Source organism: Dipodomys merriami, unplaced genomic scaffold, assembly GCF_024711535.1.
Source record: "Dipodomys merriami isolate MVZ:Mamm:240054 unplaced genomic scaffold, mDipMer1.0.p SCAF_34, whole genome shotgun sequence".
NCBI classification, from domain to species: domain Eukaryota; kingdom Metazoa; phylum Chordata; class Mammalia; order Rodentia; family Heteromyidae; genus Dipodomys; species Dipodomys merriami.
The window spans coordinates 5,225,839-5,249,458 of NW_027204937.1; the positions used below are offsets into that span (position 1 = coordinate 5,225,839).

At 37.8% G+C, this 23,620-nt stretch overlaps 1 protein-coding gene across 2 annotated transcripts in view; it reads right to left on the minus strand.

The window, feature by feature from the left end:
* The window catches only part of CUNH1orf87 (chromosome unknown C1orf87 homolog), a 70,795-nt gene extending 47,964 nt beyond the window's left edge, over positions 1 to 22,831 (minus strand). The window contains exons 1-4 of one of the 2 annotated variants that reach the window (XM_069987049.1): positions 22,755 to 22,831; positions 21,288 to 21,414; positions 11,271 to 11,478; positions 239 to 382 (exon numbers count right to left, since the gene is read on the minus strand). In XM_069987049.1, coding sequence (XP_069843150.1) covers positions 239 to 382; positions 11,271 to 11,478; positions 21,288 to 21,388 — 453 coding nt within the window. In that variant the 5' untranslated portion in view covers positions 21,389 to 21,414; positions 22,755 to 22,831. The remainder of the gene's footprint in view (positions 1 to 238; positions 383 to 11,270; positions 11,479 to 21,287; positions 21,415 to 22,754) is intronic. The other variant, XM_069987050.1, reaches the window with a different exon arrangement.
* Between the last annotated feature and the right edge of the window lie 789 nt (positions 22,832 to 23,620).

Consider the following 23,620-nt stretch of genomic DNA (forward strand, 5'->3'; position numbering starts at 1 on the left):
GCAAATGAGCCAAGGAAGAACAAGAGGCCCAGTAGTGGCACCAAATGCCAACAGAGGAGTAGAAGATTACGGTTGAGATCCAAAGAGTTTTCCCAGGAAGCCTTCTGGAAATCTCTCTAAACATAAAGAGTATGTTTCACCCTTAGACTATCTCATTCTCTGCTCTGTATCAAAATATAGGATTCAACAAAGGATGCTCATTCATTCACAAAGAGAATAAATAATTCAATATACACACCTCAGCTTGACCAGAACTGCTGCTCCTTGCCATCACTTCCAAAGATGAATCTGTAAGCTTTCTCCTGGGGAGGCCATGAATATAGGACAAGACCTGGTCTCCAGCTGGTACAGAGTAGCAATGGACATTTGTATGCCTGGGACTCTTAAAGAAACAAAGACAAATGGAAGCAAGGAACAGAAGAAAGGATGGGACAAAAAAGAGTTAAAAACTTGGAAAAAATTATATTAAGTGAAGTAAGCCAGGCCCAAAGAAACATAGGTCCTATGGTTTCCCTTATCTGTAATATCTAGTATATGTATGAGTCAAGTGGAAAAGGTCAGATAATGTGATGTCAGGAAAATGAACCCTTAGATGTGTATTTTAATGTTTTTTTCTTTCATGCATGTGTTTCTAACGCATTTATAAGATTATCTCTTTGTTGCTTTGTATGTCCCTCCCCCACAGTATAACCCCTGCTTTCACTATATTTGATGTCAGTATAACTTGTGGAGGAGATGGGGAAAAACCAGTTGTTTAAGGATACAGGTGGACCTGTTGCAACAATGAGAAGTACAAGTTGTCATGTCCAAAAGGAGCTTTACAATGTCGGTGCGGGGGTGGGGGGGGAAGGAATAGGATTGGAATGGGGGGGAGGGGGGCGGCTGGGAAGGGATGTGAAGGGTAAACAAAGGAGGAGGCTGCAATGCTTGGTAAGAAATGTATGCATTATCCTGCCCATGTAATTGTAACTCCTCTGTACAGTATGTTCACAAATAAAATAAAATTAAATTAAAAAAAAAAAGAGTTAAGTGGGGGAAGGGGTTATATGAGAGCCAGCCAATGTCTCTTGACAAATCCCAGTTCTAAAGGAACTCTATCTCATGCCCATGTAGTCTTTGAGACATTGGGTCCCCAAAGAAGAAAACTTGCCTCACACAGTTTTCAGCATTATGCCATTAACCTGTGCTTGACAAGTATGTTAACAGGTACTTGTCTCATCTGCACAAGAAAGCTGTCTATAACAGACAAAAAAATAGGTAGAACATAAGGTGTTTGTTGGTAAATGTGGGATGAGTTTTTCATGCATTCTAGCACATTAAATAGCTTGATAATAGGCTCAGATAATAATGAAGATGACTATAAGAACACAAAGCCTGTGAAAAGTTTGATATGATTCCTCACGACTTACTGATACTTGCAAAGGTAGGACTATGAAGGTTTGTAACTCATCAAGAATACATCTATATACGATTTCTCCTATACCAAAAATGCTAAGTCCCAAAATATTGATTATGTCCCATAATAAGAACATAGACATCACAGTTTTCAAAAATATTGAAACTATTTTTTGAAAGAATATCATGAAAAAAAATATAGGGGCATGCAGTAAATTCATGCTATTTCCAAGTCATTTACAGTAAATAATTACATTCTGTTTTATTTAAATGTCAATTAATTCTGAGTTTTATGGGCCCAGTGATCCCTTGTCTCCTGGTTTCATGTCTTCACCTAGTCTCCCTCAACCTTTATCCTATAATTCGGTTAGTCTATGTGAGCAGTAGCATGCTGCAGAAATGATATCATGTGATACTTTTGAGATTTAGTTAGAAAAGATATCATGGCTTGGATTTAGGTGTGCATGTTCTCTGTCTCTCTCTCTCTCTGTCTCTCTGTCTCTCTGTCTCTCTGTCTCTCTGTCTCTCTGTCTCTCTGTCTCTCTGTCTCTCTGTCTCTCTGTCTCTCTCTCTCTCTCTCTCTCTCTCTCTCTCTCTCTCTCTCTCTCTCTCTCTCTCTCTCTCTCTCTCTCTCTCTTTCTCTCAATCTTTTGAAGCATTTATCCTTTGGGAAGCCAGCTACCAGGTCATGAGCAGTTGTAGCAGAGGGGTAAAAACTGAGACCTTGAGCCATTGTCAGCAAGAAACAGAAACCTCCCTCTGTCTTTGGAAACATATTTGAATTTGAGAGTGGCTTCTCTTAGCTCCGGTCAAGGCTTCTCCCTTCCTGGGAGAATATCTGGAGTAAATTTCATGGAGATCTCAAGCTAGAATCCTGTGTCTCAGTGGTGCCTGGATTCTAATCCCTCAACAGAGCAACCTAGCATGTTTACTGATTTAAGTGGTAAGTTTGGGACAATTTCTTATGCAGTAGTAGATCATGAAACCAGATTTATTTATTTTATTTTGTTTTGTTTTTTATTTCATGAATCAGTCCCTTAACATTTAAGTATTTTTTCCCCTTGAGATGTTTTTATTGGAGATAAGAGTCTCAGGGCCTTTCCTTCCCAGGCTGAATTCAAATGGTGATCCTCAGATCTCAGCCTCCTGAATAGTTAGGATTACAAATGTGAGCCACCGGTGCCTGCCAAAACTTTCTTTTTTATTTTTTTAAATTTTATTTCTTGTAAAGATACTGTACAGAGAGATTACAGTTATATCAGTAAGGTATGAATACATTTCTTGTGGAGCAGTTTTTCTCCTATTTTCTTTGTTTTTCTCCCTTCCCTCCCCCACCCTGTCCCTCCAAAGTTGTAAAGTTCATTTCCAACATAGTGTCTTGTGAGTGTTATTGTTGCAATGGGTCATCCTGTGTCCTTGTTTTTAGCATTATGTTATTCCCCTTTCCTTCCCCAAATTAGTATAGACGAGATACAAGTTATCAAAATCAAATACAGTAACAACAGGGATATACCATAGGAGGAAGACCATGCAAAAGAAACAAAAAATTTCACATAGACATTAAACCAACAACAACAAAGAAAAACCTCTTGTGTCCATACCTTAGGGTTCATTTCACTTAGCATCATCTTATATGCTCATATGTACATCACTTTTGAGCTTTTCTGCTCATCTGATAAAATTATCCTAGACATATACTAATTATTGCAAATACGGGAAACCATGGGACCTACATTTCTTTGGGTCTGGCTTACTTAATATGATTTTTTCCAAGTCTTTCCATTTCCTAACAAATGGGGCAGTGTCATTCTTTCTGAAGGAAGCATAGAATTCATATATATATCTCACATTTTCTTGATCCATTCATCTACTGGGGGACATCTAGATTGGTTCTATATCTTAGTTATGGTGAATAATGCTGTGATAAACATAGTTGTGCTGGTAGCTTTAGTGTGGCCTTGTTTGTGATCATTGGGGTAAATGCCCAAAAGTGGGATTGCTGGGTCATAGGGAGCTCCATACTACTTTCCAAAGTGGTTGAACAAGTTTACACTCCCACCAACAATGCAGTAGGGTTTCCTTTTGGCCATATCGCCTCCAGCATCTGTTATTAGATTTCTTAATTATAGCCAATCTAACTGGGATGAGGTAGATTCTCAATGTTGTTTTGATTTGCACTTCTTTCATGGCCAGAGAAGTTGAGCATTTCTTTGTGTGTCTATTGACCATTCTTACTTCCTCTTCAGAGAAGTCTCTCTTTAACTCATTAACCCACTTATTAATTGGGTGGTTGTTTCTTTGAGAATTTGTTGTTGGGGGATTTAATTTTTTGAGTTCTAAGTATATTTTAGATATGGGACCCTTGTCCCTTGTATGGCTAGTAAAGATCTTCTCCCAATCCATGGGTTTTCTATTGATCTTGCTAGCTACGTCCTTTGCCACGCAGAAGCTCTGCAGTTTCATGCAATCCCATTTGTCCAACCATTCTTTGATTTGCTGTGTTTGTGGGTCTTTACTAAGAAAATTTTGGCCTGTGTCAATGATTCCTAGAGTTTCTCCTATTCCTTCCTGTAATATTTTCAGGGTGTCTGCTTTTACTTTGAGGTCTTTGATCCATTTGGAGTTGATTCTGGCACAGGATGATATCTAAGGATCTAACTTTAGTTTTCTACAGGTGATTAACCAATTTTTCCAACACCATTTACTGAAGAGGTTGTCTTTCTTCCATTCTATCTTTTTGGCACCCTTATTGAAGATTAGGTGGCTATAGGTCTGTGGATTCATTTCTGGGTCTTCAGTTCTATTGCATTGGTCCTCAGGTCTATTCTTGTGCCAGTAGCAAGCAGTTTTGATTACTATGGCTTTGTAGTAGAGTTTGAAGTTTAGTATTAATATTCCTCTGGCATTGTTCTTTCTGTTAAGGATTGTTTTTGCTATTCTGTGTCTTTTATTGTTCCATATGACTTTTTGGATTGCTTCTATTTCCTTGATGAATGATGTAGGGATATTGAGTATTGCATTGACTTTGTAGAAAGTGTTTCTTAATATGTAAAATATTTATATATTTCTTAAGCTAAATCTACAAAACAAGATTTGTTCAGAAAAGTATGGTTTCTATTCTTGATCCATTCATTGTGTTCTATCTGGCCAAAATAGATAACCATTCCCTCCCCCAAATTCTTAATTCTTTTATTTTGTAAAATAAAGACATAGATGAATGAGGGGTAGATAGGCAGTAATAATAATCTATATGCTTTTGTCTACTTTCCTTATAGTATATATATCAATAATATAGTTTGCTATGTTACTCCTATATGGTGATACTCATATATATATATATATATATATATATATATATATATATATATATATAAATTCTTTATAGGGCTGGGAAGGTGGCTTAGTGGTAGAGGACTTGCCTTGCATGCATGAGGCCCTGGGTTCGATTCCTCAGCACCACATAAGGAAAAAGAAAAAAGCTGGAAGTGGCGCTGTGGCTCAAGTGGTAGAGCGCTAGCCTTGAGCTGAAGAGCTGAGGGACAGCACCCAGGCCCAGAGTTCAGGCCCCACAACTGGACCCCCCCCAAAAAAATTCTTTATTATTTCTATTTACAGTTACATAGTACTCTAGATATATACACTTTTGTGTATTTCTTAATCCCCAGTTCCTTACTGATGAATATTTATATTATTAATAGTTTTTAGTGCAATGGGTACTTTTGCAGTGAGTCTTTTCTGCATGATTTCTTGAATACTTTTCCAGTGTGTCTTTAAGCTCCATTTCTAAAAGTGAGATTTTCATGTCAACAACCAAACATATATAAAGTGCTGCTAATTATTTTCAAATTTCCTTCCCAAGTGGTTATTTCATTCTAAATGAATTCCATAAGTAGAGAATCTGTTTTGCCTTAGCTTTCCTGAAAACTATGTTATAAATTTACTGGATTTTTTCCAGTGAGAAATTGTATCTTAAAATGAACTAATTAATATTATTCTTATTGCACGCAAGACTCTTCTGATATGTTTAGGAAACATTTAACTTTATGTCTGTTCACATTTGCTCATTTTTCTAACAGTTTTAATATTTAGATGTTTCTCTATATTAAGGATCTATTTGTATATGATATCATATATGGTTTACCAGATGTTTTGTTGCTTATAGTGGTTCTGGCAATATATCAATAATACAATTACCTCTTTTTCTATGCATTTGAGTCATAGTTCAGAAAGTTTTCCTTTATCCTAATTAATAGAGGAAGTCATCCAGATGTACTGGTACTACTTGTACAGTTTCCTCTTTTCACACCCATGTGGGATATGTTTAAATATGTATTCCATATATGTGTTGTATGTGGAACAGACCTAATTTAAGGTTTCTATATGGCTATCGAACATTTCCAGTACCACCAGTTAAAAAGTCTACTTTTTTGCCAAGCACCAGTGGCTTACATCTATAATTCCAGCTACTCAGGAGATTGAGATCTGTAGATTGCAATTCGAAGATAACATGAACAGGAAAGTCCATGAGAGACTCCTATTTCCAATAAACTACTTAAAAAGCTGGAAGTGGCACTGTGGCTCAAGTAGTAGAGTGCTAGCCTTAAGCCAAAGAAGCTCAGGGACAGTTCTCAGGGCCTGAGTTCAAGCCCCAGGACCAGTGTGTGCATGTGCACACACACACACACACACACACACACAAATACTTTTTTATCATTTGTGATGTAACACTTATTTTATTATACACAAACTACAATATATCATTGGATTTATTTCTGGATTTTTCTTTCAATTTCACTTGTATTGTATCTGTTTATATGACTAAAGAATACTATTTTAAATATAGAGATTTTATATGGTAACATCTGGTGAGGGTATCTTACTCATTATCCATACCATTGCTTTTCTTTTCAAAGTTTCCTGACTCTTTTGTTTTTCCAAATTAATTTGATAACCAATATGGCTATTGCCAAAGTCAAACAAAAATCTAAAAATTCTGTTGGAATCTCATCAAATTTATAAACTCCTTCAGGGAGGATTTATATCTTGATCATGCCAACTCTTGTTTGTTGAAGAACATAAAATGCTTTTCATTTTTATCATAAATGAGTAGACTTTTTATTATTTGTATTGTTGGCACTTGATTTAGTTATTTAGTCAATGTTATTTTCTTATTTTTTATTGTACATGGTGTCTCCTTGTGCATTTTATCTTCTAACTAGTTTTTGTTCATGTATATGAAAGCCATTGATGTGTGTTATTGTTAGTATAATTTTATAGTTAGTCAAATTTTATTGTTTTATTAGTATTCCTTTGTTTTGAGATCATAGGATGTGTAATCTTATCTGAAGGTGATGAAACAGGTTTCTCTTCTCCTTCTTAAGGATGATGTGTGTAATTTATTTGTTATGTTGGCTAATATCACCAGCCTAGTACTAAAAACCAGTGGAATTAGTGGATAATCTTGACTTCTAGATTGTAATAGGAAACTCACTGATGTTTCCTCATTCACGGCTAGAAATATTTTACAAACAAACTCATTTGTTCATAGTCTAAGGAGGCTTACAGACATCACAGAAGCCAAGAAAATAATCTATTTTAATAGACAACTCAACTACAGACATATGCCTGGACTAGGTTAGAAGTACAGTAGGAAAGACACCTCAGTCTGAAGAATCAGACAGTGGAGTTGATATCTAATTTGTGAGTTCAACAGGAATAAGAGTTAATCAAATAAAGATGGAGGGAAAAGAATTCCACCAAAAGGAATTAGCATAAACAAAGGATGGGAGGAAAATAGGAACAGAGCTGTATTCCTTGAAAAGGAAGATTGGTGATTAGACAGAAATATAGCAGATAGAGTGGGGCCAAGAGGCAATGAGGATTTATCAATTAATTGGGTTAAGAGTTTTAAGCAGAGAGAGGCACCACCTGATAAGTGGTTTTGAAGTTCTTACTTAAAGATGTGATATTTATATCCTAGGCCCATTAGTATTGAGCTTTCCCATGTGATTTGCTTTACCCCATGGGATAATAGTGGCATGACTCAAGCAATAACTTAAAACCTGCTTATGCCCTTGAATTTGTTGGGTTGAAGTATTTGGAGAACCCATCTGCTTCAACGTAAGGTAAACAAAGCAGACTTGAACAGTTTGGAGCCAAATCCAAATGAGATACGGATGTGTGCCTTAGTTCACATCCTTAAGGCATTTGTGTGTGTGTATATGTGTGTGCACGCATGTGCACACACATATACACACACACACACACACAATTATTGTTATAAACCACTGAATCCTATGTGCGTTGTTACACAGAAGTAGTTATTATCGTAGCTGAATAATACAAAAGAGGTTTCAAGGCAGTGAGTTAGCATTTTGTTCTGACCAGGATAAAATGGACAAAATGAGAGAAAGAAGACATTTTCAGATGCCTGAAGGAGCGATTAGTTAGACATCAGAGTAAAGGAGAGAGCAGGAAAACTTGCTCGAGTTTGTTGCTGTTACAACTGGAAGAATGGTGGGACCATTTTGTGAGACATAGGCCCCAGGAAGCAGGGTAAGGTAGTGAGATCAATATTATGCTGTGAACATGTTAAGTCTGAGCGATGAATGCAAGCTTAGTAGGAAGGCCGTCCACACCGGTCTACTCAGCTATTCAGTGAGGATTACATCATGTGTTTCTACTCACCTCACAGGGATAGTGTGGAGAATGAAGAAGAAAGACTTGGCAAAAGAATTTGAAAAGTACACCTAATTATCAACTCCAATGATTATTAAAAAAAAGTACTTAGCTTTATTTTCATGGTACCAGATTCAAAAGGCATTCTCTAATTTTAGTTTTGAAATTGTGCTACTGAATTTATTGCTAGTCACCCGTTTTTCCATTTTTTTTTTGCTTTGAGAAACAATATATATTTTCATAGACTTACCTATAAGCAACAAAATTTTGAAGAAAAAGATCCCAGGGTTGTAGGACAGAAGAACCAAGTTCTCTTCTTGCAAGAACTCAGACATGTCATTTAAACTCTCTGGATTTCTCATTCTTCCTTTGTAAAGGTTTATATTTGTCTAGTTCTAAAAAATCTTATTGTCCTTGTATACATAAAATGATGGGCTCTCATAACTTTTATCTTTACTTATCTCTTATCAGTGATTCTCTCTGGACTTAATCTGTTATTTTGCTCTTGCCCTTCCTCACTCATGTTAGCTCTGTCTTTATCAGCAACTCCTTTTTTGGAGCAAATTCAGTGGGTCCAGATTGCCTGTTATGTGCCAAGCAGGAAAGCTTATTTTCATCTATGTGCAAGTGATAAAGATCTAGAAGGAGTTCTGATTGGTTTGCTTCTATAACTGCGGCAGGATTCCATTTACCACTTAGTCAAGGTGGTAATGAGGGTCTCTGTACCAGGCAACTGTGGCTGCCATCTGGCAGGCCAGCATTACACGCCTGCCTGGCAGACAGAACCAATTAGTCAGTCCCCACACCTCCCACGAGGCCTTCCTGTGTTTGGTAGCTGGGAGTCAGCCCTGCAGAGCCTCCTGCAAATCCCTGAGTTCTAAAGGAGGAGGGGCAAACCATTTCTCTCTGGTATTACAGAGATAGCAAAGACTCCTGAACAAGGAGACCCAAGAATTGCTCACCCAGTAAATATGGCACCCATCCTATTGGTGAAGGCAAAGTCTAGGGCAGGAATAAGGCAGCCAGGTGCATTAGTAGGAGTGTCAAGGAACAGATTTTCATTTTTAAGAGGAAAACTAGAATTAGTTTAAATGCCCATAAAAGCTGTTTAATGAACCGTGTTATATCCAAACAAAGGAACAGATGCAGGTTGGTGATTTAGGACCTAGAACTTGGGCTTCCCTGGTGCTTTGCCTCTTTGCAGCCTTATGATCTGGGTCAGCTTCATAACCTCTTTGTTTCTTGTTATCTTTATCCATGAACTAAAGATAATAAAAGTCTTTATTTCATTGGGTTCTTGGGAATAGTAAGTTAGTTAATACATGTGAAGAGCTTAGAATAGTGCCTGGCTCATAGTGAATGCAATCTAAGTGTTATCTGAGAATGATTCTCATAGAGTCATTAAAGATGCATAGAATGAAGGTTTTCATGCCAGTGAGAGAATTCTTGACATGGAGTGATTTGGACAGGAAAAGAGAATATGCACATAATGATTCTCATTCTGTATCTATCCAAGAAGGAAAGAAAAGGAAAGAAGACTGCTGGTATCCTTTGCCTAAATTTTAGCATCTCATTTTTTTTCTATTCTTTGGATTTTCAAACTGTCTAGGTGCCTGTACACTATTTTATAATTAGAAAGAAAAATTTAAAAAATAAGTTGAGAAGATTAGGAAGAAATCTTGCCCAGAAATAACAGTGTCACCTACCTCGCAAGGCTAATTCCAAAGACAAAATAATAAACTATACCAGGAGGCCATTAGCCAATAGAAAAAGGTACTGCTCCCCACCTCCAGTACTGGGACTTGAACTTAGGGCCTTGGCATTGTTCCTTAGCTTTCTTGCTCAAGGCTAGAGCCAAAGCTCCACTTCTGGTTTTTTAGTGGTTAATTGAAGATGAGAGTCCCATGGGCTTCTCTGCTCAAGCTAGTTTTGAATTTTGATCCTCAGATCTCAGTATTATGCTGATGCATAAGCCATCAGCATCCAGCTCAAAGTATTTTTTAAATAGTAATATTCCTATGAAGGTCATCCTTGGGGGACAATAAAAACAACAAGAAATACATTAATGCCAGAGTCAAAATTAGGACAAAAGATGGATGTCTTTAGAAGTCCACAATAGATTATTTCATCTGTTTGGATTCATTGTCTTCTGCTCATATTAGGCACTGAATTCAAGGACTCCTCATTAGAAATACAAAAGAATACATTAAATAGAGTCAAGAGTACTTGAATTCTAGCCTAAGCTGTGCCATTAATGTAGTGGGAAAGCCACTTTATAAATGAACATCAGTGTTCAACTACACCTTGTAGACTATAGTCTGAAGTCCAATGATGGGTTATAAATGACTTCAAATTGGTAACACTTTGCATGGTTCTTATGGGTAGATCACAATCTACACACATCCATTTTCTCATATCACTAAAGACTGGCTAACATCTCAACGACATAAAAAGGACTATTAAAATGATGAACTAAAAATAGTACGTTGGAGTTTGCCACAGACTCTAATCAGCATTCTGCTAAAATAACTGGCTGTCACTTACTGCTTGGCAGCATTGCCATATTCCTACTCTATGTATCCATTGAACTGCCATTTCAGCAATTTTTTTGGAAATGGTACGTTGTTATCAATGAATCATTAGTTTTGTTTTGATTTGGATCCAGTTTTCAATTGCTGTTATATTCATGTTTTAATTACAAATTACTAATCATTTAAATTCATCATTATCAAGTCAATTTGTTATGGATTGTTTGGTTGATTCCTAACAGAATGTAGTGATATATATTTCCATCAAGACAGTTTGGAGCCTATAATTTTTTGATATGTAGACATAGCTGCATTGGATTTTGAAAATTAATGATTTCTTTCTGCAATGCAAATGTAAACAGACCCTGCTCTAGCAGGCTGGAACTTTGCATGGATAGTGACAATTGCTATATTCATTGCTCAGTAGCATTGAGTTAGCTACAGGCGGTGTAGATTGAAAAACTCGGTGGTCAACAAAGATGTAACATGTAAAATGACTTTGAAATTCATTTTCAGATAGGAAAAATGTGTATTTAATTTCTATTTCATGTAAAATGTATTAATTTCCACTTGCACCAATGGAGTTTGCCACAAGTTTGGATAAACTTGTGTTTACTCTATTTTTGTAATAAATTACCAAGAAAAGTTTAAGTATTATTTCTTACTCACTTGGCCATCTGTGGATCTATTGGCATGTGTTCCTGTTAGGAGTTTCTGGTTGTTGTCTTTCACATCACATGGGTTATCCCTGGTTTGCTGATCAGAGCGGCCAGTGTGAGCCTCAGCATTGTTGCTCATCTGCTTCGCATTACCAGCCATGGGGTTGGGGATCTGGGGAGTTATTTGGGTTTCCTCCTTCAGGAATTCCTCCTGCTTGCTGTGAAGAAACAAGTAAGGCACTTTGTTACATGCAGGGAAGACTCCTCTTGCACTAGGTTGGCATAAGAAACAGAAGGTGTTAACCTAGCAGTGTGAACAGTGGTAACTGAGCATTGTGAAATGTAAAAGTGAATGTTGCTTATTTGTTTAAGGATCATTTGCTATAGAGACCTCATGCTATTACCATTTTAAGCTTTATCTTTTCTCTGACTCCTTCCTCATACTTATAAAGATTATCTATCCACGCCACAACTCTTTGTGTAAGTAGCAAATAGCATGAAACTCGAACCCTAAATGTTAGTACATTTCTTTTTTTATTTTTATTTTTTATTCCAATTTGATTGTAAAGGTGATATACAGAGGAATTACAGTTAGTTACACAAGTCAGGTAATGAGAACATTTTGTTGAACCCTGTCACCCCCTCCTCCCTCATTTTCTCCCAATACCCACCCCCCTGCAATTCTAACAGATATTTTCAGCTTTTTCCATTAAAAAAAGAAGAAGAAGAAAGTCAGAAGCACTTTCCAGGTCCAGCTCTGTACTTTCTCTTCTCAGCTGCCAAAGCTGGAAACTTCTTAGGCTCTTAGTGGCTCCCCATTTAAGATTAAGTATTAAGCAGAGAATAGAAAGGGGGAACAAGAATGATTTGAAAAATATAGCTAATGAAAAAATTAACTGAACGTCAGCCTTGTTGAATAATAAAAGACTAATGAATTAAAATAAAATGGTATCAGTTCATACATCAAAAATACTGAAAGCAACAAATCCAAATGTTTTCTATGAGACATAATTTTTTTATTGTGAAAATACTGTACAGAGGGGTTACAATTACATGGGCAAGGTAATGAGTACATTTCTTATCAAGCATTGTAGCCTCCTCCTTTGTTTCCCCTTCCCATCCGTTCCTATCTCCCCCCTTCCCTCCTCCTCCCCCCCCCAGGCCAAAGTTGTGAAGTTCATTTTTCGACATAACGACTTGTACATCTCATTGTTGCAATGGGTCAACCTGTATACCTATTTAAATGATTTGTTTTTCCTTCCCCTCCACAAATTATACCAACATCAAATACAATGAACGTAGGGGTTATACCGTGGGGGAGGGACATACAAAGCAACAAAGAAATCATCTTATAAATATGTTAGAAACAATCACAAGAAAGAAAAAAAACATTGAATAATCATCTTGGGGTTCATTTCACCTAACATCAACCTATCTGACCTTTTCTGCTTGTTTCAGACATATACTGGTTATTGCAAATAAGGGAAACCATGGGACCTATGTTTCTTTGGGCCTGGCTTACTTCACTTAATATAATTTTTTCCAAATCTTTCCATTTCCTAAAAAATGGGTCAATGTCATTCTTTCTGATGGAGGCATAGAATTCCATTGTATATATATACCACATTTTCTTGATCCATTCATCTACTGAGGGGCATCTGGGTTGGTTCCATATCCTAGCTATGGTAAATAATGCTGCAAAAACATAGTTATGCTGGTAGCTTTAGTATTGTCTTGTTTGTGATCATTTGGGTAAATGCCCAGAAGTGGGATTGCTGGGTCATAGGAGAGCTCTATGTGGAGTCTTTTGAGGAACCTCCAAAAGAGACATAATTTGTAGAATGGGTTTCAACCTTATAAAACATCTTAGGCATATGAAACTTTTTGGTCAAATAGATACACTTTTAAGGATATGAACTAAAGAAGAAGAAGACATTTAAAAACACTCAATGTTTAATAATGGGTGGATATGTTGAACATTTCTTTTATATCCATATTACAGAATGTGTGGAACTGTTCAAATAGTTGTGAATGATTTTAATATAAAGTTAATGTCAATTATAAAAATAAGTGAAAATATGATTAATTCAACTATGTAAAGTATAACTATATATGTATATATATGATGTGTGGTCTATTAAGTCTAGAAAATTATACTAGATATAAGCAGTATTATTACATTGGAGGAAATCATGTGTCATTTTATATTACATCTCATAGTATTAGTATTCTAAATTTTCCATATGAGATAATATTTGGAAATCAGAAAGAATTTGAAAGTTGCTAGCAACATTCTATAAATTCTTGATGCTATTATTGACACAGTAGACAAGATTATTTTAAATGTGATGTGTTATTTGATTACACATCTTGTTGATCTGAATAAGGCCAAACTATACACAATGCTTAGGACATATGTGTCTTTTTGTTGTTGTTCTTGCTGGTGGTGGTGGTGGTGGTTGTGGGATTTTGACTTAGGGTCTGAGTGCTGTCCTTGAGCCTCTTTATGCACAAAGCTAGAGCTTTACCAAATGAGCCACAGCCCCACTTCCAGTTTTTTTGAGTGGTTAGTTGGAAGTAAAAGTCTCACGGACACTTTTCTGCCCAGGCTGTCTTTGAACTGTGATCCTCAGATCTTAGCCTCCTGAGTAGCTAGGATTACAGGTGTGAGCCACCAGCTCCATATGTATCTTTTTAATTGCCATTATTCTTGAGGTGGTTGCATTAATAGGTAAAGGAAAGATGGGGACAGGAAAAGTTAGACAGAAAATATAAAGAATGTAAGCTTCAGTAGATGATAAGCATAGGATAGCAATGATTATGGAATGTGAGCTTTCTTATAAAGATTTGTTACTATTGGGTTTAAGTGGCAAAGTGCCATTTAGTTGAAGAAAAGGAGAGGATTAATTGTTATTTATTATTTTATTATTGTAGTGATGAAATACAATTGGCTGACAAAAGATCCTTAAGAAGGATAGACACAGGAAGGCAACTTGAAAGGCAGTAGACAGATAAATTTGTAGGCAAACTAACATGTTTGGTGACAAGGAGTTGATCAAATTGTGCATAGTTTACATCTTTTTCCTGTGATAATTTGATAAAGTTACCTATTAGGTCTCATGGGGGAAGTGGTAGATAGAACATTTGAATTAGGGGCAGATTGAAATAGCTGGTAAGAGTGTAGAGAAGAGCTGGTTGGAAAAATAAGACAAGTGTTTGTTTGAGTTGGTGATTCTAACTCAGATGTTTGTGACCTCAGTTTGGACGGGTAAATACTCTCCATCAGGAACACTGAGTGCTCCTCACAGGACAGCAGAAAAGGCAGGTGATGGAGTGCTCAGACCTTGTGCTCTGCGAGACAAGGGCAGGGGGAACATCAGAGGGAGAGTATGTATTTGAGAATAGTTCTGACCATATGAAAGATATGTTGGTTTCCTGACCTCAACAAATGTAAATCTGGCTTAAAAAAATAACACAAAGTTAGAAACTTAATAACTGGTTAAGAACTTGGTTCTAGAAGTCAGGATATTGATGGGTGTCTCAGTCTGGGCATATTTGGTGACTCAAAATTCTTTTGTACACTTTTTTGTGAATTTAGATGTATCTCTGCAGTAATAAAATGGTATAGAATTTACATAAGCAACATACAACCTAACTCACATGGAAGTAAATGTCAAGTGAATTTTACAAAGAATTTGAACAATTTGGATGAAGTTCACAAGAAAGAGAAATAACTATGGATGGTGTGACAACGGAAAGATTAGATCAGGAGACTGGTAAATAAGTTGGTGTCTGTGATTGTGTTTCCAAACAAGATTAGTCTTGAGGGCTCTGACCTTGAGAATGGTTTAATCTATTGACTAATCTGTGACGACATTATTGAGAGGTGGAGAAAGGTATTGAGGTATTGAGAGGTAGGCCCAGTTGACTAGAATAGGATATGGGAACACCCTGGGGACTATAACAGTGTCCCACCCCCTTCCTGCATTTCCCTTTCTCTGCTTCCTGGCTGCTGTGTTGTGAGCTACTCTGCTGTGATACACCCCTTTTGACATAATGGCTGGACACATGTGAAACTGTAAGCCAGAATAAGTACTTGCTCTCTTTACATTGTTCTCTGGAAATTTGGTTACAGCAATGTGAAAGTAACTCATACAGTTTATAATGATGACAAAAATGATTGTGTTACAGAGCATTTAACTGCATAAATTCAATTATGGCCATCTATCTCTATATATATCTTATTTATTCCTCAGATCAACTTTGTAAGTAGATGCTCATATTCTCCTTCTTTTAGGATAAAAAAATTAGGAAAGTTTATATGACTTATATTCCTTCATATATATGTCTAGGAGTGGTATAGCAACATCAAATAGTAGTTCTACCTTTAATTTTCTAAGAAACATCCATATTGATTTCCATAGTGGCTGAATTTACATTCTAGATCAACAGTGTATAAGGGTCCCTTGATCCCCACAGTATCCCCTGCATTTGGTGTTGTTTGTTTTTTAATGATTGCTATTCTGACTGGAGTGAGATGGAATTTTACCTATGTGTTGATTTATATTTCCTTTATGGCTAAGAATGTTAAATATTTCCTCATCTATCTATCACTGTCCCTGAGTTTTTTTGCTCAAGGATAGCACTCTACCACTTACAGCTTTTTGGTGGTTATAGAAAAGAGTGTCATGGACTTTCCTACCTAGGCTGGCTTTGAACCATGGTCTCAGATCTATGCCTCCTGAGTAGCTAGGATTAAAGGCGTGAGCCACAAGTGTCCAGCCATTTGCACTTCTTAATAACCAATGACAGGGATGTGAAAACAGGATCTGTTTGAGGGTGAATATTAGCAGGAGCAGAAAGGGTGAAATGAGTTGGTAAAGGTGTAGCAAATATAGTTGAAATATTCTGTACACGTGTATGAAAATACAGCAATAAAACTTTTTGAAATTATTTCAAAGAGGTGGATGAGGGAATGAAAGAAAACAATGGAGTAAATTGATTAGGTCACCATGTAGTCATATTATTGTGATTAAAAAATGGAGAATAAAGCAAGAAATACTTTGCGACTTAATTTTGTATAGCTTTCACGAATGGATCTAAGATTTCAAACTGTTGGCCACAGTGTCAGGAGAGAGTTCTTGGAAATGTGGGATTAGGAATGAGCAGAATGAGCCGGCAACCAAAGCAGGAAGTGTAAAACTTGAAGGCAAAAGTGGTCATGGGCAGAATGAACCCTCCTGGGCAGTTTTAGGATAGAATTGTTTGAGAAATTTTAACATGAATCTGCCTGACTTTTTAAGCAGCCACAGTAAATGTAAAAACCAAAAATAACCTGTTAAGTCTGTTTCAAGTAAAAGCTGTCTTAAAAAAATAACTAGCATGTCAAAAATTAACATGAAAATGCCTCTCCAGCTGAGAAGCAGCATGTGTCTGTGGTTAGCACAAACAATTTGTCAACACACATTTGTTGTTATGTTGTTCACAAACTCACAGTTCGCCCTTCCAGGCTTGTGTGCTAGCTAGCTACCTACCTTATTGAAAATAGAAGTTTGCCATTTCAAAAAACAACATAAAAAGACAGAGAAACACACACACACACACACACACACACACACACACACACACACACACACACATCATCATCATCATCATCATCATCATCACCATCTCTTGGAAGCAAGGCATAGCTCGCTTTTTCATGTATACTTCTGACCTCTCCTCTGCTGTTCTTGGGGATGCCATGAAGCAGTTAGGGAGGATGACTTTGTGGCGGAATACTAAACAAACAAGGAGAAACTGTCCAATTGTTTCCCAATGCATACTGGGCTCTTGCTTGTAGTGCCGCTCTCCAGTCTCAGGGTTACAAAGAAGCACCATAAGGCCATGTAGTAGCATCCTCTGCCCAAGGCGTTGTAGGGATCCCCCTTGGCCTCACTCCCCATGTTTCTCCACCTCACCAGATCTCACATTTGATTTGGATTACACCCCTGCCGAGAACATAAAATCTCAAATGGAGGACCCAGGAGGCTCTGTGAAAGGTCACCAGATGCCATCCTAAAGGTCTGCCAGCTTTGGCAGTGACTCAATGCCACCAGTTTCCAACTGTGAACCAACTAACAGGCCTTAAACTCTTTGGAATGGATGCCCAGAGTGTGCAAATGCAGTAAAAGCATGCTCTTATTTCAAAGTTATAAGATATCATGGACACAAGCATACATTTCTATTTTTTAACAATAAAAAAATAAGAAACAAGAATAAAATACAGCACTCGAAAACAGCTGAAACACCCACCAACTGCTACAAGGGAGATGAACTGAGAAGCCTTTGCTAAAATACTTATCAAATGTTATTGTGGCAAAGTGTGAGAGATTTTTTTTCTTCATGCCTAGGACCTATGCACTGTATTTTTATCACAGTAGAAATTTGGTCTTCAGAAACATCTCAGAAGTGTGTTAATTCAACCCCCAAACTTGTGCCTGAATCTCCTCAGTTTTGTACTTCGATGAGGTGACACATTTGGACACATTTGGAAAGGTTTGATGTATCAATCAACACACATTGTCATGTTATCCTAATAACCAGGAAAGTAGGTATTATCATTGTCAGTATGCAGATGAAAAGAAAAGGGTAATGGAAGGTTAAGTCTGTTGCCTGGGGCCATCTTGCTAGTAAAGTGGACCTCTAGAACTTGCACCCAGAGATGTGCAAGCTTGGGCAGCAAAAGCTTTGCTCCTTAATTTCACACCAACAATTTACTGGATGCCATTAAGCAACGGTGTTTTATTCCTTCTTTGAAAATATTAATCAGTCTTAATGAAAAAGTGGGATAGAACAGCATCTAGACCAAGTTCCAACCTAGTCTTTGCTGTAAACATTGGAGTAGTCATTAAGGTTTTAAGGTTTCTTTCCTTCCTCCCCCCTCCCTCCCTCTCTCTCTCTCTCCCTTCCTCTTTGTTTCTTTGTTTCTTTGTTTCTTTCTATCTTCCTTCCTTCCTTCCTTCCTTCCTTCCTTCCTTCCTTCCTTCCTTCCTTCCTTCCTTCCTTCCTTCCTTCCTCCCTTCCTTCCTTCCTTCCTTCCCTTCTCCCTCTCCCTCTCCCTCTCCCTCTCCCTCTCCCTCTCCCTCTCCCTCTCCCCCTCCCCCTCTCCCTCTCCCTTTCCCTCTCTGTCTGTCTCATTCTTTTGTCAGTCATGGGGCTTGAACTCAGGGCCTGGTTGCTGTCCCTGAACTTTTCCATTCAAAGATAGCATTCTACCACTTTGAATCTCAGGGCCACTTCTGGTTTTCTGGTGGTTAATTGGAGATAAGAATCTCACAGACTTTCCTGCCTGGCTGGCTTCAGATCTCAGCATCTGGAATAGCTAGGATTACAGTCCTGAGTTACAAATGCCTGGTTCATTAAGTGCTTCCTTGTACTTTTCAGAGACAAGGAATTCATTACACTCATTTCTTTCTTCCTAACATGGAGCCAAAATCTATCATTAATGAAAATAATCAGAGTTTATTTTTCATGGTATTGCACTACTGTCTTTTACAGAATAAAATTAGTTTCTCAAATTGGGATGATTTGGTTGCAAAATTGGCAATCAATTCAATCAGCAATTATTCTTTGGTATGAGTTACTTTTAACTTATAGAACTAACAACATCTCAATATATCTGTTCTCCTGTAAATTTTTTCTTTATATGTGATTATACAACAACAGATATGTTTATAGCATGTCTTATATCTGTGCATTATTACCTTGATTGAGATTTCAATGTTCATCAAATCTACCCATTTTATTCAGACTGTGTATTGTCTTCAAGAATATCTTAGTTAAGGGCTAGGAAGATGGCTCGGTGGTAGAATGCTTGCCTTGCATGCATGAGGCCCTGGGTTCCATTCCTCAGCACCACATAAGCAGAAAAAGCTGGAAGTGGTGCTGTGGCTCAAGTGGTAGAGCACCAGCCTTGAGTTGAAGAGCTGAGGGACAGCACCCAGGCCCAGAGTTCAGGCCCCATGACCCACACACACACACACACACACACACACACACACACACACACACACACACACACACACACACACACACACACACACATCCTAGTTATTTTGGAAGGCAGAGATTTAAAGACAAAACTACATAGAGCATGATAATCAAAAGAAAGTCATATGAAAAGAAATATTGAACCATAGGGGAGGTTCAGACCAGAGATACAAATGACTCAATTAAATAATTGACATATGAAATAATAGTTGAAAAAGAAAATAAAAAGACTAAAAAAAACCAGATAGGATGATGGACTTGGCTGTTTGAAAAAGTGGCAATGGTTTCTAACTTTCAAATTTCAGACTGTCTGTTCACAATCACACATGACAGTGGATGATAAACCAGCTACCTGTATATCTTGGAGCCTATTAAGCTAGAATTTCTTAAACAAGCATAGAAAATCTATATTTTAGTAAACATTTATATGAGTTCTATGTACAGAAAAGCTTGAGAAACAATGGCATGGAAAATGAACAAGAACATTTTTCTAAAACGTTTCTAGATTTACTGATAATTTTAAGCAGTATATAGTGATTAAAGCCATTGAGTCCGAATGACTTGATTGTGAATCCCTATTTCAAGCAAAATTAACTTGTAGGATGGACTGGCAAAGCTGCAATTCAAGAGAACAGCTTTTAGTCTCTCTAACTAGATTGAAAGAGACAGAAAGACACAGAAAGATGGAGAGAATGCAATCTGACCACCTTGTTACTTACTAATCACAGTAAATTAAATTCTAGAAATCAGCCTCTTGAAAAATCAAATAAAATTAGTTATTGCTAAAATCAGGTTATGCTGAAGCTGTGGTTCAGTGATAAGAGTCCCTCCCTAGCAAGCAAGAGGCTCTGAGTTCCAACTCCAATACCACTACAAGAAAAAAAATATTATCAGGTCTTATAAATCCTATTCATTAATTTTATAGAAACCCCTCAAATGCTGTTGTGTCCTGTTGTCCCCAGGTAGGTTATTCCACAGACCATTATAGATTGCTCAGCATCCAAATCTTTGAGCCCACCTAATGGGTTGAAATTTAATGCCTTTTGCATTTGAGGTCTCCTCGTTTGTCTTTGCAAGACTAACAAAATGACCATGCAAATACAAGCCCTGTTCAACAATTATCTTGGTACTTTAGGGTACTGTTTCTGACCTAGGTTTTCTATCTAGACTGAAAGGATGTGTAGCAAAATTCTCTTTCTGTACCATTTCCTGGATTCATACACATACTTTTGAGGAAAGGGAGTTGTAATTACTGTTCTTTATTTTCCTTAATTGGGATGAATTAAACCAAAACATGACTCCAAGTGGTAAACTGATGATCTGGCAAGTGCAAAGTCTTGAGGTCAAACCCCACAGAACTGTCAAAGGGAAAAAGGGGTGTCAATTCTAGTACTTCCTTTCTTTGTGAACTACCAAAAGTCTACAAAGGAGAGCTAACTGTACCCTTCTGTGTCAAATTGCATTTAGTGAATTTTAGGGATATATTAGTTCTTTCCTCAAATGTAGCCATGATGAATCTGAAAGGGGTGAAACACAAGCTGTTTGTTGAGAAGTCCATGCTCAGTGGAACCTGAGATGCAAGGAGGAGTGAACATTTGCAAGTGAAAATTTTACAACTGATGACATTATTAATCCACCCCTATAATTCCAGCCCCCCTAATCCTCCTCCCCCTCCAAATTACTCTATGTGGTAGATTACAAACTCGATGAAAAGAAGCAGTGATACTCCATTAATATTTATAAATAATGCAATACTCATATTTTTTGTTTATTTGGAAAATCAGCTCAAGTAATGAGTATAGGGAATTATAAAGATGAAAAATACCAGGAAAACAGTGTACACAGAACTTATCAACACTGTTTTACTTCTACTGTTACATCTTAATGAGCTAATTTTTCCATGGGAGTCATTTTTAAGAGATAAATTTCTGGGTTAAAAAGAACCAATTTCAATATCATCCAAGAAACAGTGGTATTTTTCATCCAGGAGACTTACCTTGTTGGCTTCTCTACCATATATCGGAAATATTTACTTCCGATGATTTTCACTATGATCTCAGGCATTGCATCTGATCTGTGGGGAGTCTTCCAAGACATGATGTTTCTAAAAAGTTTCTTCAAATCTATAAGGGTGGACAAGAAATCATTACTGTTGATTTTTTTTCAACAGGCAATCACAATATCCTTGTCAACAACAACAACAATAATATTGCCAGGACTTAATAGCTATCACTATGAAAAGGTTAAGCTACTCTGGTATAATAACTAAGTTAAAGGATCTTGAAAAATAGGAAGTGCAGAAAGGTTACAGCAGAAGATGTGAGTCATACCCTGTCCTTTCTTCAGGGATGAGAAGGTGAATTTCCTACTCAAATACGTTAGATGTTTCATCACAATTTACTATTATTTGTCCAGTAGAGCATATAAGTAACTGATTCTAGTTGCTTTGGGAGAGACTTCATTTCCTTAAAAGAACTTCTATCCCAGGTAAAACCCTGGTTAAATAAATGTATGTGCTTGACTTCTCCTTGACACTTTAATTTAGAGGCACAACCAGGAGCTTATGAGGGTGGAGGTGAAATTTTGCCATCTCTACACCCGTTTTATCTTATTTAACACCCCTTATAAAAGTGAGCAGTACGCTTGTTGTTATCATCTCACAGTTGAGGGTACAGGGGTATGTCTATATGTAACTTAATGTTCCCTGGGTAGCACAACCAAAGTAGATCCACGGACTCAACTTGCCTATACTAAAGACATCAGATGGGATTCTCATGGGGTGAGAGATGAAGCCAAGGTTTTGTAGAACACTGGAAAAGGTCCCATTCAGATCCATTTTCCCGTTGTGAAATCAGGGTGCTTCCAGTTCTGCTCTTGGGCAAACTGGGGAATGTGTGTGTGTTGTGTGTGTGTGTGGGGGGGGCAGGCAATGAGATGACAGGTATGCAGAATCACTGCATACAGGAAAGGGACTTGTCACCCCACTGCTGTGGCAACAATCCAGAGAATCTGAAGTTGCGGTGGTGCAAAAGATCAGAACTGAATATTTCCAGAAAGTCCAAGTTCAGACAACCTGGCCATTCTAAGATACTCTAGTGTCCCATAGAAACCATTGCGTTCTAAACCTTGGGTTACAGACTGGGAAATCAAGGCGCAGGGCGGGTATGTTATTTGGACAATGTCACATACAGTAAGGGGCAGAGGATTTTTCCAGTGTTCTGGCCTGACAGGTAGAGCAGGGTTCTTCCCAAGACTCGAGTTTCACTTAGTGGACAGCGCAAAACCTGCGAGGAACCTCACCCCCACCCCACTCCCACCCCTCCCACCAACCAGCTGACCTGTAGCATCCTCGGATGCTTCAGGACCAGAATTCATGATTGACAAGCTCCCTGTCTGACCATGCCAGCTTCGGCGTGGTGTCAACCGACCCTCTCCCCAGGAGAGAACAGAAGGACAGCCTTACCGCGACGGGGACCTTTTCCCACTCCGGAAAACACTGGGCGCAGTCTGCGCTTCTCCAAGAGCAAAACTACACAGAGACCAGGGAGACCGGGTGGGGGTGGAGTCTGGGAATCGGGCCAATCACAGCACCTGGTTGACAAGAGGCGGCTGCTGGCGCCCTGGTTGCTAGGGACACAGAAGCCGTTGCTGGGCGGGGTCCAGGGTTCCCTCTGCCCATTGGAGGCTGACAGTTCTCTGCAGAGGTTTCCAGGGTTGTTGAGTATGACAGGTGAGATGTGTTCTCAATTCTGTGCCTTCATGCGTCCTTAAAGACCTGGAGAGGCATACATGTCCCTCTCTTTCCCTTAAATTCCCTTCAGGTGGCTTTATGAAATTTACACTTAATTAGGACTCTTAAACTTCAGGTGCAAACCCTTGTTTCCATTCTGTATGGTTGGGTAACTCTCGTCTTTCCCCTGAGATTTGGTTTCTCTTGTTGGTCAAATGAGATAAAAAAAAAAAAAAAAAAGAACGTGAACCTAAAGGTGAGATAGTGACATTCAATAAAAAAAAAATAAAATGGTAATAATAACCGTGAGTTATTTCTATCTTGTCCCCTTTAAAGGACATTCCCCCCCCCCCCAAAAAAAAAAACACAAATCAAAACTTGGGATGCTAAGAAGTTACTAGGATCCTACAAAGACACAGGATCCAATGACAGGGTCAAGATTTCAGTGTAGATTTACACATTTCAGAATTCTTGGTACTTTTTTTTACGAGTAATTCAGTACATGCGAGTGATGACACTATAAATTCATTTAAAAATTGTGTTATTGTTTTTGTCAGTGCCAGTATCTTTCTTTACCTGCCTCCTATGCCCTAGCAGCA